This window comes from Ooceraea biroi, chromosome 2 (genome assembly GCF_003672135.1).
Source record: "Ooceraea biroi isolate clonal line C1 chromosome 2, Obir_v5.4, whole genome shotgun sequence".
In the NCBI taxonomy this organism is placed as follows: domain Eukaryota; kingdom Metazoa; phylum Arthropoda; class Insecta; order Hymenoptera; family Formicidae; genus Ooceraea; species Ooceraea biroi.
This window is the reverse complement of record NC_039507.1, coordinates 9,962,701-9,979,911: the sequence shown is the minus strand read 5'-3', so window position 1 is coordinate 9,979,911 and position 17,211 is coordinate 9,962,701. Positions and strand designations below refer to the sequence as shown.

Here is a 17,211-nt window from a genome sequence, read left to right as displayed (position 1 = left end):
AGCATGTTTCAGAATCAGTGAGTTTAATCATTTACGTTAATTTTCTTATTTAATCAAATTACGTCCACCTAATATTCAAGCGCACCTGAGCAAATAATTTCGTTTCTTTGCCTGTGCAAAATTGGTACGCTCCATTTTTACTCTTAATGAAAAGATTAATTAAGGTCTTTTATATTAAACCGTAAACGTCGTCAGTGACAGACATTGAATTTTTAAGAAGAAAATAAAAAACAATTTGTTAGAAATAATAATAATACTGAATTATAAGCACAAATCTTTTACGAACACCCTGTAGGTGCGATATACCTAGGTAGCATGCACATTGACGTCGCCGGTAAGGCGCATTTGCGTAATTGCATGGTGAACCACGATAAGAACTCCGCCACTGTGGCGGGTAATGCAAAAACCGTTTTGTACTTTGCACTTTTTTCCGAGGCATCTCTCTTCTTGCAGCGCATCCTGAGCGTTTTAATACTTAACCCGCCACGACGATGGGCTTCTTAAGCAAGCTCCATTAGCGCGAAAAATTTAATCGACGTCGCGGAGACGCCTCCCTAAGACATCGATACAATTTCCGTTCCAAAACCGTTAACCGACAAGCGCATCGAAACGAATCATATCCACTTCGAAGGGCGCTCGTTGCCCAAACGAATTTTTCGCTTAATAAAATTCCATCATAGCTGTTTACGAGGCTGTCTGCGATTATTTCATTCGCGATGCTTTTAATTTGTCCGTGTTTCTCAGCGTGACTTGGCCGCTTTTTATTAATCAAATCGAAAAAGTTTCTGACTCGTTCAATACTTCAGTACCGAAATACAAAATTTATAAATTTATAACGATGGTGTCAAGGAAAGAAACATATGAGAGTGCACTCACAGAAGCTAAACTGATCACCTTCTGCAAATTTCTCAATTTTAGTTCTCGTGCACTAATTATATACTATATACCAAATGGTAGATTTCAAAGTCGGTCAGCGTTATAGTCTCTCTCTTCTCTTCTTCGTGTGCAACGCGCAGAAATGACGAATTACTCTGACGCTATAACTACATAAATGCATTAATATTAGCAGGCCAGCTGATTTATAAACCGCTAATGCACTCTCGTATACATCCTCGTTCTTACGTGCACGCTGTCGAGCGAGCAGGAGCAGAATAACGCACGAGAAAAATGCTCCTTTCATCGTCGCGATATTTATTGCCTGTCGCTCTCGTCGTAGACGTAGCCCGACGTGGTAATTCATAATTTGCGGATTTTGGCTGGCCCGGAGGGCGCGGGCCCGGATCGCCCGACGAGTTTTAAACGAAATTAGCTTCCGCGCAAGCTGCCACCGAGCCAGCGCCAATTAAACGTTACCAATTCGAGCTCTCGACGGACGTACGAACGTACGGTCGGTCGTCCCGTCGTAGGTTCGTCGGGTTTGATCGATGCGCCCAATTTTCCGGACCGGGCGCTTGGAACCCTCCTCCCTCCTTCTCCTCCCCTGTCCACCCCTCGACGCTACGTCGATGTACATTTACTCCCTTTTTCTCCCGTCCCTCTCTCTCTCTTTCTCTCGCTCTCTTTGCCCAGCCCAGCCCTCCACGTCCGTTTTTGCTTGCTTTCTCCTTTTTTCATTACGCGTGTCTTCGCGATGCACACCGGGTGTCACCGGCGTCAATTCGCGCGGAAACTGCAGCTGAAAAATATCGCGCTGCGACCCGTCGATCGTCGACCCAGATGGGAATCGAGTCCCGGCTGGAATCTCAGCCGAGATTGCAGCCTTCAATTCATGCGTGTCAAAAATTGAAGAGGGTTGGGAACGGTGGGACAGCCGGGCAGCGGCGGTAGGGTGCGAAAAGGAGAGCACGGGCGAGTCGTTGACAGGCAGACGGTTTTAGATTAAGACAACGCCACGACGCGACGCTGCAAACGGAAACGAAAAATATTTCATGGACCTCATGCTCGACTACTACCATGTCATTTCCCTTGCACAGTGGTCCAGGAGACTCGAAAAAGTGGCCAAAAGTCAATTACAGAATTGAGGAAAAAACTGTATGTCATCATTATCTAAACATGTTAATGAACATATAAAACAATTTTTACGCATAATAATTAATTATTGTTCCATTGGTGTGTGTTCGAATACGAAAATAGGAATTAATGTTTCGTTAGAAAGCTTATGTTGTTGCAATTCGTTATCAGTTTTATAAAGTATTTTTATAAGCATTTTTTATTTTGTTTTACACATTCGTGTAGAAACTTTATCGGAAGAAAGAAAAAGTTAAAAAAATATGCACACTAATTTAATAAATAAGATGCTTTACTCGTGAATTGCGTAAGTTTTAGTAATGTTGCTGCTATCGTTTGATTACTCCAGAAAACTCCACTTCAAAAAAATATTTTTGAAACACCAATGTGAAGTTTATGGAATATACTACAATCCTAGCTTGCACAAATTTGCACCTTTTCAGATTTGATCAAGAAATTCCATGAAAACTCAGTGCGTGCGCCATGGTCGGCGCTTGTGGTTCATGCAATTTCCTGTGTCGCGCGTGGAAAAATAATAATCTTTATTACAACAAAAATATCATACAGCCATGGACAAAATTATTAGGCACCTTGTTTCTCGCAAATATCTCGAAACTGAATAAGTGTAAACTTTATGTTTATATGTTGTTTTCATTCTATCGACCTTGTGAATGGTTCAAACGATTGAGGTACGAAGTTCAATATCTTTCTTATGGGAATAACAATACTACTCTGAAACTTCTTTAGTTTGTATTTTGACTTTGATGACTACGGACGTGATTATTTTGTGTAAAGAAATATATCTATACTCGCAAGTGCAATTCTATTACTGAACTCAAGAAAACGGTCCCTGAAGAATGAGAGAAGATATCACCTTCTATATGCAAGCGACTAGTGCATAGCTTACCTGAGAGGAACAGAAGTTATAAAACACAATGGTGGACCAACCAAATATTAGTTTGTATGATTGTTTAGAAAATAAATGTTAATATTTATAAAGATGATGTTATTTATTTCCTTATAAATTAGAAGGAAGTTAGTTAAATAAGTAGGGTGCCTAATAATTTTGTCCATGGCTGTATAAGTCGATGCACATCGCATTACATCAACATCACATAGTACAAATAAATTTTTTAAAAAGTGATGAACTATTTTGAGCAAATTCAATTCATTTTTTCATTGTGAGCTACCATTTTGAATCCGCCATTTGGATTTTTATGAGTTCAATATTATATTCATAATCAGCGACCTCGAAAACGTTATATTAGTACGTAAGTATACAATTCAAATCAAAATTATCTGAAGTCGGACTTTTGGCCACTTTTTCGTGTCTCCTGGACCATTGTGCCTCGGAGGGAATTTCTGTCCTGTTTTTTTGGTTATCGGATTTTGGAATCAATGTCAGATTAGATAAATTAGTGTAATATATAATTACAATAATATTTATTAGTACAATATATGGAATATTTATGAAAAGAAAACTTTTTTATTATAATGAATTGCATCTTTTCTCTTCTTTGTTATATGGTATTTTTTAATAGAATCGTTTTAAAATTTGCATTAACGAAATCTTGCAGTTGATTTTGCATTGAAAACATGAAATAAAGTAAGACTGAATTTATGACTGCGAGGCATGCACACAGCTGCTTTAAAAGGAACAAAACAGATCCCATTGTTCCCTGTCGTGACGCCAGCGAATATTTCTTAATTCACTCGCATCGGCGCCGATTTATTTTCATTGGCGCCATGCATTGCATGTCGGTGCCGACATACTCGTATACCACCGTTGTACATGGAAACCCGTATATAAATCATTTCTATCCACGGGCGGACTGCAATTCACGTCATCGAGATGACGAAACACCACGAATGCATTCTCTCTCTGCCGCGCGAATGCGTCCCATTTCCATAAAAAGGGTTGGTTTCTATAAAATCAAGGAAATATCCCATACGTTTTGACTTACATTTCCATAAATATGCTCGAATCGTTATATGTATAATAATATATATCTCCTAAATGTATCCATTTCTCATGGAAAACATGGGAACAGTGCGTTATGGATACTGATTCAAAAATATTCTCAACAACTTGTACAGTAAAAGTTATTCTCAATTTTTTCTGTCACACAACAAAAATAAAAACGATATTTTTCTGCTATAATAATATATAATAAATATATTTATAAATATATATTATATAAATATATTATATAAATATATATATATTTATTATATATTATATATTTTTTAATGTATTTCTCGAGATAGTTGCAACCTTCCTCATTGAGTCTTTCAATTTTGTTCGTAAGAATCTAAGAAGGCACTCTCCTGCTTGTTGCAGGATCTTCAGTCAGAAATAGAGACGCACCGAGACGTTTATGCATCTCTGAACGGTACTGGGCGAAAATTACTGAGCTCACTGGCGAGTCAAGATGACGCTGTTATGCTGCAACGTCGATTGGATGAAATGAACCAAAGATGGCATCATTTGAAAGCAAAGAGCATGGCAATCAGGTGAGTACAAGAGTCCATATCGTTCAACCATTATAATTATTTAAATCATATCCTTTTGTGAAAACGTGGATTGTCGCAAAAAAAGTGTAAACTTCTTGCTAAAAGAGATTCGTAATTATCGCATTTTATTTAGATGAAGAATGAAGCGAAGAGAGGAGGTACATAAAATAATTTGCAAAGGTACTTTTAATTTCATGTCTGTGAAAAATCTTGCAGGAATTTGTATCTCTCTCAATAACGGAAGCTGCATTCACATATTTTTAACAGAATTTTCTTATAAACTATTCCTCTCATTCCAGAGTATATAAATAAAAAGAAAATTCAGGAAATAAAAAAAGAATTCAGATATTATCAATTATATGTATATATTATCATAAAATTAAACATCGCGAAACATCCACTAGCACTGAATACGTAAAGGACGTTATGATTTTCATAACAGAGGTATTTTCGCGGGTGCTGTCGCGAAAGACAATTTCCACGTGCGAAATGGCGTCGTAAATCAACGCGTTGAAAAAGGTCGAGTCCGGAGGAAAGGGCCCCAGTGAAAGGATAACTTCGAAATACACAATACTTCCAACGTGGAAAATCGCAAAGGCTCGCGATACGCGCGCGTGTCTACGGTCTCGCATCTGAATAATTCTTTTAAAAAAATATGATAGGGTGGTAAGGAGGGAAATAGAACGAACGTAGTGTATAAATTCGCGGCACGGCAAACCGTACCAACCATACGCTCGAGAATTTCGCCTTTTGACATGCGAACAATTTCGGAGATTCTTCTGCGGGGTGAGTTAGCAAGAGCTACGAGGGTGGATAGCGGGTTAACTATGAGCTTCCGCATTCTCGGCGCGCCGTTCTGCTTTGACGGCGTTGCAGTTATGCATCGTAATAATGCTCGCTCCGCACGCGTGCGGAACCTAGAAATAATCGTGCGTCGAAAAAGGAGCGTGAGTTTTGGCAGGGATCATCACGAATTAATTCCATCGGTTCGCTCGTTCATTCCATCAAAGCGAAGAAACGAACGCATTACGGCGAGCCACCCTCGCATATGCACGAAGCCGAAAATAATTAATATGTCCGACCGGCAAAACGCGCAAATCGAGAGCCTGCTTTTATAGTCGTGTCGGGAATTGAGTGGAGTTACGAATCATAAAATGTGGAATAAACATAAATTGGAGCATAAATTGGATATATCGATGGAACGTGAACCTTTCGCGTTTGGATCTCTCGTACGCCTCTTTCTATTTTTTTCTCTCTCTCTCTCTCTCTCTCTCTCGGGAACTTAATTTTTCAGTAATCAGAAAGCGCGATACGGTGATCCAGATCGCGTTTCTGTTTGCGAGTTCGGCTCATCGAGAAATCCTCGCGGGATTTTCCGACGAGAACTTGGAGGATCCGTGATCCAATTTAGCCTCAAACGTAGCGTAAACTTCTCTTCGACCGTTCGATTACGCAATCGCGGATCGCCGTGGAAAGTGCATCGAAACTTTCGCGGCCGCACCGCATCCCGGGATCCACGCTGATGCGATGCCATGTAACTCGACGTGTGTTATTCTTATTTCGTGCTCGTTTCATGTACTTTATTCGGACGGAACATTGTCGAGTATTAGAAGGAGAAAAATGTCGAGCGTAAGCTTCTTTGTCGATCTCGATGACGGACTTACGTCGAAATCCCTCGAAAATTTATCTGCAGGAACATTATGACGACGAAAATTCCTCCTTGTCAAGCGGGAAAGGAAGGCGGAAAGAGAATTTTCGCAAGGAAATACTCGCGGATCCGGAACTTTGAAGTCTATTGATGTATCGAGCGGACACAAATCCTATATAGATATGCTTCGATAAAATTGCGATCCAACATGTTGCAATATATTCGCATTCAATATTATTTCTACAATTTTTATCATTTCTATTTCTGCAATTTCTACAATTTTTCCACATGACTCACGTAATAATTCCAACTCAATGAAAAACTTTTGAGCACATCTAATACATAGTGTGTTGAGCTTTTATATATTTTTAGCTTTGCGTGATTTGTTCATTCTTAACGTCGAATTTGATTAGAATATTACTTGTATTATTCGAGTCAACTCCGTTCGCGAATCACAATATTACAATATTCAACAATATACAGAATCCCGTTGGGTTTTAGTTTGATCATTGACCACTGATTAGACGACTCGATCCTTATTACAGAAGGCCATAAATGGGCCAATCCGGCGAGCAAAACCGGCCGAAATTTCGGCTACCGTGCGACCGATCGATCGATTAACGTTTTTGGGAACTTCCGCGGCTAAATCCATTTGTGAGAACTTTGCCGCAGTCGGTCGTTAATCGGATTCCGCGCGGGAACTTTGCAGCGGCGTGTTAATTCTGGGCCCGCGAACATCGACTCCGAGATCCGCCGTAAACTTTGCTTTGGACAACTATGCAACTGTCCGCGTGGCGTTGCGGGGTATCTGGATATTTCCGGGGGTGAGAAAGTCCGCGATTTGATGATGTGTACGCCGTTGGAGGAAAGTTCCATCGATTTGTCGGTAACGTTCGCGCAGCTCGCGAACAATTTCGACCATTTACGTAGAATATAGCCCATCCGATTTAATTTCTCCATCGTGTGGACTCGTTATTAAATTCTATATCATGTCAACAATGGAGCGCGCGATTAAACGCGCGCACCGACACGTCGAAATGTATGCATTTCGTGGCTGCCTCCGGCCACCCAAGCGGATGATGATTCATGACGTTATTTATGACATTAGCCTTTTTAATATTAATTTTGCGCGATCTCTCGTCAGCTTACTTTAATCGAGTCTGCCCGAGCGTTATTTATGAAAAGGGAGAAGATTAAGAAAATATAAAGTTCATGATATTTTATGGAAATCTTTTTTTTACGGGAGATATTGAGTTTTCATGGGAGAAACTCGTTCGCTTCTTCGGTAGATTATATCACGTATAAAACGAGACACTGCGGTTTCCACGATACGTGGATCTCGTAAAATTACAGTAACGAAGAACCTCGGATGTATCTCACGGATGAAGTAGCTTACTTTGTACACTAGCTCTTATACGGCTCTCAATTTTATCTCATAGTATAAACAAAGGAACAGATACACGTAAAAGCGAGATTTCTTAAAGCGAATATCTTTATTTTGCCGAGTTTTATTAATACTGGGATCCGATCGGAATCGAAATTCCTATAATCTATAGATTGCCTGTATAGCTTTATCGAATTTTAGACGTTGCTCCGGGCAATTTCCTGATGATGTAAGATGGTCCAGCGTTTTGAGCCACTCTTTTCTTACAAATCAAATAGATCGAATACACATAAATCAGATACCTTACTAGAAGAAATATAAATTTCATCTTATGCCGTTATGATGTTTTCGTGATGTTCGAGATACTTTCGCATTGCTACATTGTAGTTTATCAAAGATAAATGTCAGCTAAAGAAAGACGTTTGCAGTTTAATTGTCATCCAGATAATTATCACAATTTGTAATAATTTTCAAAGATATCGAGGATCTCTCTCATGTGAGGATCTTATCGTTAAAGAGCATTACCGTCACAAGAATTTAGTTTAATCCGATCAACTGCCGGCATCTCCAGCATCAGCGATAGAAAATAAGTATGACGACAGCACGAAATCAGCATCGAGGATCAATCCCGATAAAAGGCCGTGCAATCAGTCTCCATTAATTAGTCCGAATTGCGGGCAGAAGCTCCGCGGAGCTTGATTATCGGAGAGATATTCGTGCAGGATACGAACAACGAGAGCGTCACTCTATAGAAAGATCGTAGTTCACGCTCTCACCGGCTATATTTATCAGTAGCTGCCTGCCGACCACTTTCTGTTCTCCTTCGTTCTATCTGTCAATCTGTATCTACCGGCTGATCTCTCTCGTTCTCTCCTCACGTTCTCCCTCTGTCTCTCTCCTACCCTTTCAAATCGTCCTGGCGGCACTTTAGGGGTTACCCCGCAATCAAACCGCAAATGCCGAAGCCGATAATTCGGCGGACGATCGCTTTTGGCACGGAGCTCAACGAGGTCGTCGGCAAACGCGGCCGGCGTGTTATTTGTAGGAGAATTTTTTGGATCAACTCAACACGGCGAAAAGTGTGCGTATGTAGTGGCAGTTCTGCTTCATTGTGGACCGAAGATGAAGAATATGGGGAAACTCTCTGCCATTACACAATTGATAATTAATTATTTGTTTAAAATGGTACGATGACATAGTTTCGACGTATCTCGCTTTCCACAGGTTCAACAATTTCTCGAATTTGCGGGCCACTCTCATTTGCGAGCTCTATGGTAAATTACCTAATTATGATATTACTCGATGCTGATGATTAAATAGATTCCACATATCAAATATGAATTAGTCGTAAAACTTGAGCTCTCAGAAATTAAAAAAAGCTTCTAAGTGATTTAGGAAATGGAAGTTCTTAAGAATCGATTTAGATTCTTCATTCTTCTCTTGATAATTGAGTCAAGATGTAATGTCAAATAATATAAAAAAGCTGCTTTGTAGCCTCTTGTGAGATTCTTGCTGATGTTTCGCAGTAAATTTATCAAATCCGCAATTCGCGGACGCTTTTAACCACACAACAAGAATATGCTCTTTGTGAGAGAGGCATTCTGTCCAGTCAAGAACAATTGTCGCAGTGACTTATCAAAATGCATGCTTTTACACTATGTGCGAACTTTGCGACCGTCTTGTCACACCCAAGAGAGATTAACGAAAATAAAAATTCGCTCGACCAACTTTCATTATACATCCGCGCGAATTATTTATTATGTTTCTGCCATCGCGCAAGATATTCAGCAACGGCCGCGTAAAATCGATCGAGCAAGAGATGTAATTATTATAGTTACTTCAACACGCACCACTGGGCTAGCACTTCCGGTAGTCGGATCCGAAACACGGACTTTTTGGACTACGCGTAATATCCGGCGATGCTTTCCCGGCGCATCGTAACATCCGGGCGACAAATAAAGGTTTAGTGAACTGCGGCTATTTGCAGGCGATGACCGATGCGTCGTTCTGCAGCTCGAGAGTTGTGTAACTCGCAAACTCGTGTAACAATTGTCGATGCAGTTTATCTCGGATGACTCATTGTTCGCGAAAAATAAAAGAGGAAAAAGAGAAACAGCGATCGCGCGCGCTACTTCGAAGCTGCGCGGTATCAATTGATTAAAATCGGCAAGCATCATTTAAATCTTTATTAAAGAGACGCGACTTCCAGGAGGAGGGGAATTTTACGTGGGAGATAAATTTTATGGGTTAGATTTAAATAAAACCCACGCGCATACGTAAAGCTGCCAGCCTCGAATCGCTCGGACGGTCTGCTTGTTTATAACTGCCGATGATGAATAGCGGCTACCAATTAATATTATTTTTTCGTCCGCCCGCATTTTTCAACGGTCGCAACGGTAGAATCGCGAATTTATTTACTAGCCAGCTGACGGACGGCGATTCAACAGTTCGATGGAAAACACAGTGGAACGAAAAAGGACTCGCGCGACTGCCAGGCATAAACGTGTCGTCCGCGCTCGATCGGAACGAATTAATATTCCATCGTGCTTCGAAGCGCCGACGTAGCCACGCGAAAAACCCGGAGGGCAGGCGGAAGCACGCTCACCGCTCGGCTCGCTCGCTCGTTTTGTAAATGAAGTCGCGAACGAAAGCTCGCCAACATTGAAAGCAGCTGGTGCAGTACCGTCGCAAAAGGTAGGTCGCATCGGCGAGCGGCGACGAAGACAAAGATGAAGACGGAGACGAAGATGAAGAGGACAAGGACGAAGACAAGGTGCCGCGAAATCTAAGGCGCAAAGCGGGCGGTCCCCGTTTACGGGGAGACATGAATCGGGAGGAATAATTATGGGGTGTCTTGGCTGCGAGAGAGCGAGTATCATTGGCGTATTCAGTTTCGCGCAGCGGTGCGTTCACGCGTGTATTCGGCGCACCAAAGCGGGCGAAGCGTTTGCCGAAAGCGAGATGCAACGGTGCACACGGATGAAGGGTGGATAGTCCTATGCACAATCGAAGATATCGCCCTTTGAGGATGGCCCCGGAGTATACAGCGAAGTGAGCTTCAAACAGACCTTCTGTTTAATTATGCTACGCGGAACAACCTGTTTGCCGGTTACCGCGGAGCATAGTTTCGTTAATCGGATATTTTGCCATGTTTCCCCTTACAATTACGACTATGCGCGTTCCTGTTTGCGTGAAATTTTCCTTCACCGATGATTTCTTAGCATGGAAACGAATTTTCTTTCCCTTATTCTTTAAGGAAGAAATAAATTAATCTTTTTTTAGATTTTTAAGGCCAATCTAATATGAAAAGATTACATGAATGTTTGTAATTTTTACGCTGGACTAGAAAGAAAATTAAGGACAAGCATATGATCGTAAAAAGTAGAACAAACCTGCACATACGTGTCATAAACAGATAATCGATAACAAGATGACAAGATAATGAAAAATCGATAATTTTCATTTCGCGGCCGGAGTGTCAGTATAATTCCCGATTTAATCGCGAGTGTTTTCGTAACTGTAAGATTGACGGGGCTTCATTACAGGATTATATTGAATTTCAAGCTGAAGATTCCGCGCGAGATAGATCATCGCTGCACATCCGAACCGTCCCGTATCTCGCGGACAAGAGTCGCCACGTAAAAACGCGATTCGCACGCGGTGCAGTTTGATCCATCGCCGAACCGGAACTGACACACAGATAATCACGGAGTCGTGATGAATCGCCGGCGAGTCTTATCAGGCGGATTCCGCGCGCGCTTGACGTTCCTCTCAATCCCGAGGCGAAACGCGCGGGGTTGTCGCGTCACGTATAGTACGCTCGGGCCTTTTTGCGATAAATCGAAGATTATTTTTACGTGACGCGGGAGAGAGAGAGAGAGAGAAACAGTGGTAATAATGGCCCGATATATCGAAACGAACGACCACCGCAATGGGAAATTTGTCTTGAGTGGTTCGACGACCGTGAAGAAGAGTGAGCGGGCGAGTTGGAGCGAAGGGAACGGGACCGATTCGCCGATTTCCCAGGAATCTCGGAGCGATGCCTTCGTGACCGGAACGCGAGAACGCGGTCGGAAAAGCGAGCCATACATAAAGATGGAAAAGTTACGTCAGCGATAATAACGTAGAGACGGCGCTTATATACGGTCGCGGTCGATCGAAGCGACGAACGCGCTAGAAACTTCTCTCGCGTCATACACGTGTGACGGTGAAAGGGAAAGATGAATTGCATGAAGTCACCAGAACTAGAACTTTCGAAAGAAATTAGTGGCTATTCAATGAGATTGTTATCCCACTAGTTCTCAAACGTACACGTTTACACGTTGAAAGCGTAAAAAATGAATCTACACTTATTATAATCTAGACATATTATATAATCCGGAATACTCTGGATTATAATTACGAAAACGATTGATCAGATAAATGAAATGAGTGATGATACGAACAGACACAATGTCAAATACGGAATATAATGATGACGAGTGAAGAAGGATCGCCTCGCTACTAATACTAATAAAAATTAATATAATATCAACTTGCATTTGTTGCTCATCCTAACGTCCTGGATCTTCGTGATCCATGATTTCCTGAATTCACGCGTGGAAACGCGCCTCAGAACGCGCGGCGTTTCCGGAATTCGAGAGCGTCTACGAGCAATGACAATGCCACGACGACAGCGAATCCAGCGTCCGAAACTTCCTTCCGGCATCCGGCCCACAGTCGTCTCGTAACTTATTGCTGGTTTCGGTCGGCCTGCTGGGAGCTGTGTTCCCGGCGGTGTATCGCGGCACGAAGCGATAATACGGGCTTAAAGTATGATAAGGTACAGCTTAACGCTAATCTCCTGAGTGTACCGCGTGCGCGCCCGTATGCGGTAAATGCAACGTGAGCTACATTCGATGCCACTACGTAAATGGCCGGGGTCAGTTTATCCGGAGGAACTATTAAACGATCGTTTGGATTGGAGTCCATTTTATCACCGGGCACACGAGTACCCGATATTTGGAGACCTCTTCAAACATTATTTTCACCCTCCCCCCACCTCTTTCCCTCCTTTCCCTTTTTGGCGTTAACATACGTGCAAGGTATTTATTTCGTGTGATATAAAAAAATCCCAGTTTACAGCTTGTGTACTGCAGCGTGGCGATAAAATAACGAAAGTAATAAAATTAATAAAAGTAAAAATAATTGTTATTTGTTCGCCGCGCGCGCGTGTGTCTCTCAAAGAGGAATATTTGTGTTCCGTTATATTTTCCGCCGCTCGTGTAATGCCGCTAACGTGCAGTTAGCAGTTTGCTACATCGCCGTGATATCACGATGCCACAATGTGCATTTTATTAATTCTCCGCTCGAGTTAAGGATGTGTGTTACAAATGTATTACAGATGTATTTGGTATTACAGGGGTAACGAGAGGGTTAGTGTGTCTCTGCGTTAAAGCGCTTACGTTTCGGCTTAAAGCACGCTGCGGCAAAAAGCGAGTCCCCAGTACGGGGGTGAGTTCCGTATATATTTCGAACCTGTTCTTATTGCCGGGCATTACGTCCTCCTCGCGCCAGATGCGACCCAACGTTTACTTAGCCGCCCTAAATCCCGCATTTGCCCCGCACCGCGGAACGGACCGCCTACCTACGAGTGTGCAGGATTTCATCCATTTATGAGTGCAGTCGATAGAGCGCGGGATTTTCCCCGTTAATCTCGATTTAAAGGGCCGCGCCGGGGGTGCATACTGCCGGCTCGCATCAGACCCATTTTACGGATCGCAAAAATGGCACTTCGCAGGCGCGGAGATGTTGGCGTACTTGGATTACCGCCGGAAAGCTCTTTCGGTTGTTTGAGCGTATCGAAAAAGCGGCGAGAGCACGAGCCAACGATATTTCGCCGCTACGAGCGCGTTATAAACGTTGTTTATTCGTTGTTCATTCGGACTAGGTTTTTCTTTTTCCAATTGTCGAAATCGTGAAATATGCGTTTCAACTCATTTTAATCCGGAAATCCTTTTCGGGACGGGCATCAGGCATGGTCCAAGACGATGATCCGTTTAATTCAGGTTGAAACCGAGATACGCAGTCGCGATAGAGGAACTATTCGACTGGTCATATACGTTGCACAGAGAAATCTGCAGTTCTGTATGTATCAAAAATATTCCGACGAATTTTCGTACATATCCACAGTCCTCGACATTGTTGTGTGGGAACGCGCGTTTTACACGGCCGCGAACACTGTCATCCTGCTCGGCCGTTCGTACTTTTGTTTTCCCTTTATTTCAGACCTCGATTTCTCGCGCGATCGCTCGTTTTTCAACTTCCTCCTGCGCGAGCGAGTGCAACTCAATTTGCAGGATCCTCGCAAATGCACGCGCGGTACACAGATGTCCGCTCAAACCGCGTTTCGTCCCTTTCGCCCTTTGGCATCGCCGGTTTCCCGAGTCCCGCAGCAGGAAATTGGCCGGAAACGCGCGCGTAACCGTCCCAGCGTCGAGCCACCGTCGCGGATACAAATCGTGGCCGATTTCAACGGGAAAGCCGGAATTCTATCGACGTAGCCGTGGGATCGATGAAACGCTGGAAACGCGTCGGGTCTCTGTGCGTTCGCTGACGGACGAACGAAGGAAGAAAGCGAGGCCGCCGGGAGAAAGAAGAAGATTCAAACGTGCTCATCGAGCGTGAACGAGCACGTTCCCGGTTGACCCGACGACTTCTGGCCCGTTCAAAATTTTTAATTTCCGGCCGGCTGGAGACACGCTCTCTGAGGAGACATCCTTCGCTAAGGGAGCATCGGGACGTATCCTCGCCGGATCCTCGCAATGGACGGCGTATCATTGCGTCGACGGCCGAGGTTGACGATGGCGGTTGTCGTGGTACCAAAAAGAGACGAGTTACGACGTCCCTTGTATAGTACGCAAGGACTGGACGCAAGGAAATGACGAGGAGAAGGACGACGAAAGCAGGAAATGTCCGATATCTGTCCCGACGTGACCGCTTGGAGCGGGACCCGTGAAATGAGGTTCTCGCTGGAACAATGGGAGGTCCCGTGACGTAACGCGGAGAACACACCGGCGTCTCCTGGGTCATCGCGATCCGAGATAATTCGCGGTCCGCTCAGGTCCAGCACGAGGACATGTTTGACCTACGCGGTGGACCTCCTCGAGATAATCCAGTTTCACACTTTTCGGACAGACTCACCGCCGCTTGCACAGGAAACTAGATTCACGATCGTCGTATTTTTTAAAACAATCACTGAGCCGGAAAGTTACTAGAAAAAGAAAGCATATCGCTATAAATATCTGTTGAAAGACATCGATCTTTACGACAGTCTTACACTGAGAAAAATATCTGATTAGATATAATCGGATAATCCAATTTCATAGTAACAAACGGATATATCCGAAAGTATATTAAAGTGTATAAAAGACGAAGAAAATGATCGGACATATTCGATGAAGGTAATGACTAATGACATATCCGTCATTTAATTGGAAAACAAAATTAACAATCAGAAAATTATTTAATCGGTTTATCCGATGAAAATTTTTCTCAGTGTACATATAGTTACGCGGATCGATCAAGCAATGAAAATTAGGAGATTGAATCTGATACGCGATCGTTTGATCACTGAACAAAGTCGCGGCAATGCGCGTTTAGCATGCGATCTTGATCGTTGCTTGTATTTCAAAGCCGATCGATGCAATCCGCCTTTGATGCTCGGCATTCAACTTCAGCCCAGTATCGCTATAATAATTTGGAAATTACGAATTGGCTGGCTGGCTCTGCGACCATGGTCGGTCACGGTTTTCACCGGATCGGGACGTATCGATCAGACGGGATCGGAAATCACAGATATCGGTCAGCCTCATCACTGAACCATCGCTGATGAGAAAGAGCTCGAGACCTCTCTAACATATCCCGGAATCCGCGATTCAAATAGAGACATCACGTCCACCCAGATATTTCACTCTTTCTCTGTCCCTTTATCTGTCTCTCTCACTCTCTCCATCTCTATCTCTCTTTCTATGTCTCCTCTCTCTCTCTCTTCCTGGTATTTGCGTTCTCATTAGGAAATGCCACAAACCGATCCAAACGATTCTGACTCGTCACCGTGCAAATCTGCACGCGCTGCATTAATCGCGCGTCTCTCTCGTGCCACTCATAATTCATGCATTCCTATGACCGACACGCAAAAAATTAGAAAATGCTTTTTAAAGTGTGTTATTAATCTGCAGATTTGTTATGAGAGTCCACAAAAGTTTCGATCAAGTGCCGATAGCAAATTTAAAAAGGATAAGTGTTAGCCTCTCGACTGGCGTAGATCGAAAAATTTTTATAGCATGCTATAAATAACATCGTTTGTTTCTTACCATAATACGTAAAATATATACGTGCACGTATATGTTTGTGCACTGTTTCACTGTATTATGGTAAGAAACGATGTTATTTTTTCCGAAATTGAAATAAAAGAAAATATACTGTATTTTTTATTTTATAATATTAATGTTTTTTGACGTTGCATAATGTTGTTTGTTTTTTACGTCATTCATAATATTTTATAATATTGCTTTAATTTGCGAGCAACGTTTATTAAATTGTTATTGTAAAGAATGTGATTTGCGGCCGTTTCTCCTACGCTTCAGAATGTATAATCTCGTGAAATGTCACACGGCATACCGGATATGTACGTGCACGAGGATCGTCGCATATCATATTCAGATGTAATCGCGCGGCGGTTACGTGAATATGAAAAACAACAGCTGCATCAGTGAAAATATTTCAACTGTACGCGAAACGCCGCGCACGTAACGGAAGTTACAACTCGCGCGGGATCGCGGCAAAATACGCGTTACTGTTATTTGTGCAAACGCTCGCGACATTGCAGCGGCGAACTTTGCTTTACGAGCAAAGTTTATATTACGCTCGCCGCGAACCGTCAACCGTATCAGATTTCGCAATCAATCTCGCCGGCGCAAGATCCAAGATTAAATCAGCTGATTCCATCCCCTCGCACGATATCTGCGCGATAAACTGTGCTTTGCGCGCATCGGACTTGTTATATCGTCAATGAACAATCGTGTCGCGATTTCGATTTCGCGATTTCGTTGTCTCGCTCTGAGGAAACCTCACGCAGTCACGCGTGGTGTTATTTTATCCGTTTGCTCGTTTTCTACGCTGATTGACGGGCACCTTTGATCTTCGGAATGATTTAAAGAGGCGTGTAAGTGTTTGTCCGTTAAATATTGAAAAATATGCAAAACGTTTTTTTCTTTTTCCTTTTTTTGCGGCAGCTACCTTTTCCATCTCATACATAATGGATCTGTAACCACACGTGAAGTAATACATGATACCGACACGGACGAGCGAGGTGGATACTTGATATATATCGAAGAATTTTTAAAATTTTATCCGGGTGATCCATGGACCATATCTGCCCGGTTTACCAACGGTACACACACATAAAAGCATACACATATGCATAGTAGCCACGTATGCTAGTTTATCCTGGGAGTTGATCCATTTTCGCTATTAAATCGCGCGTGGTGCTCAATTCCGGCAGACCCGCGTGGCGCAAAGTTGCACTCTGAAAACCCGCGACACGCCGCGCTTGCGGAGTAACGCGGCGCGTCGCGTCGCGGCGCTAACGACGGCGTTGTTGCTGTTGTTTATTGTA

The 17,211-nt window shown here is 42.9% G+C and overlaps 1 protein-coding gene across 10 annotated transcripts in view; it reads left to right on the top strand.

The window, feature by feature from the left end:
• LOC105279139 (dystrophin, isoforms A/C/F/G/H) overlaps positions 1-17,211 on the top strand; it is a 442,569-nt gene that overhangs the window by 338,489 nt on the left and 86,869 nt on the right. For 9 of the 10 annotated variants that reach the window (XM_026967748.1, XM_026967742.1, XM_026967747.1 and 6 more), the window contains one exon: positions 4,349-4,521. In XM_026967748.1, coding sequence (XP_026823549.1) covers positions 4,349-4,521 — 173 coding nt within the window. The remainder of the gene's footprint in view (positions 1-4,348; positions 4,522-17,211) is intronic. The other variant, XM_026967744.1, reaches the window with a different exon arrangement.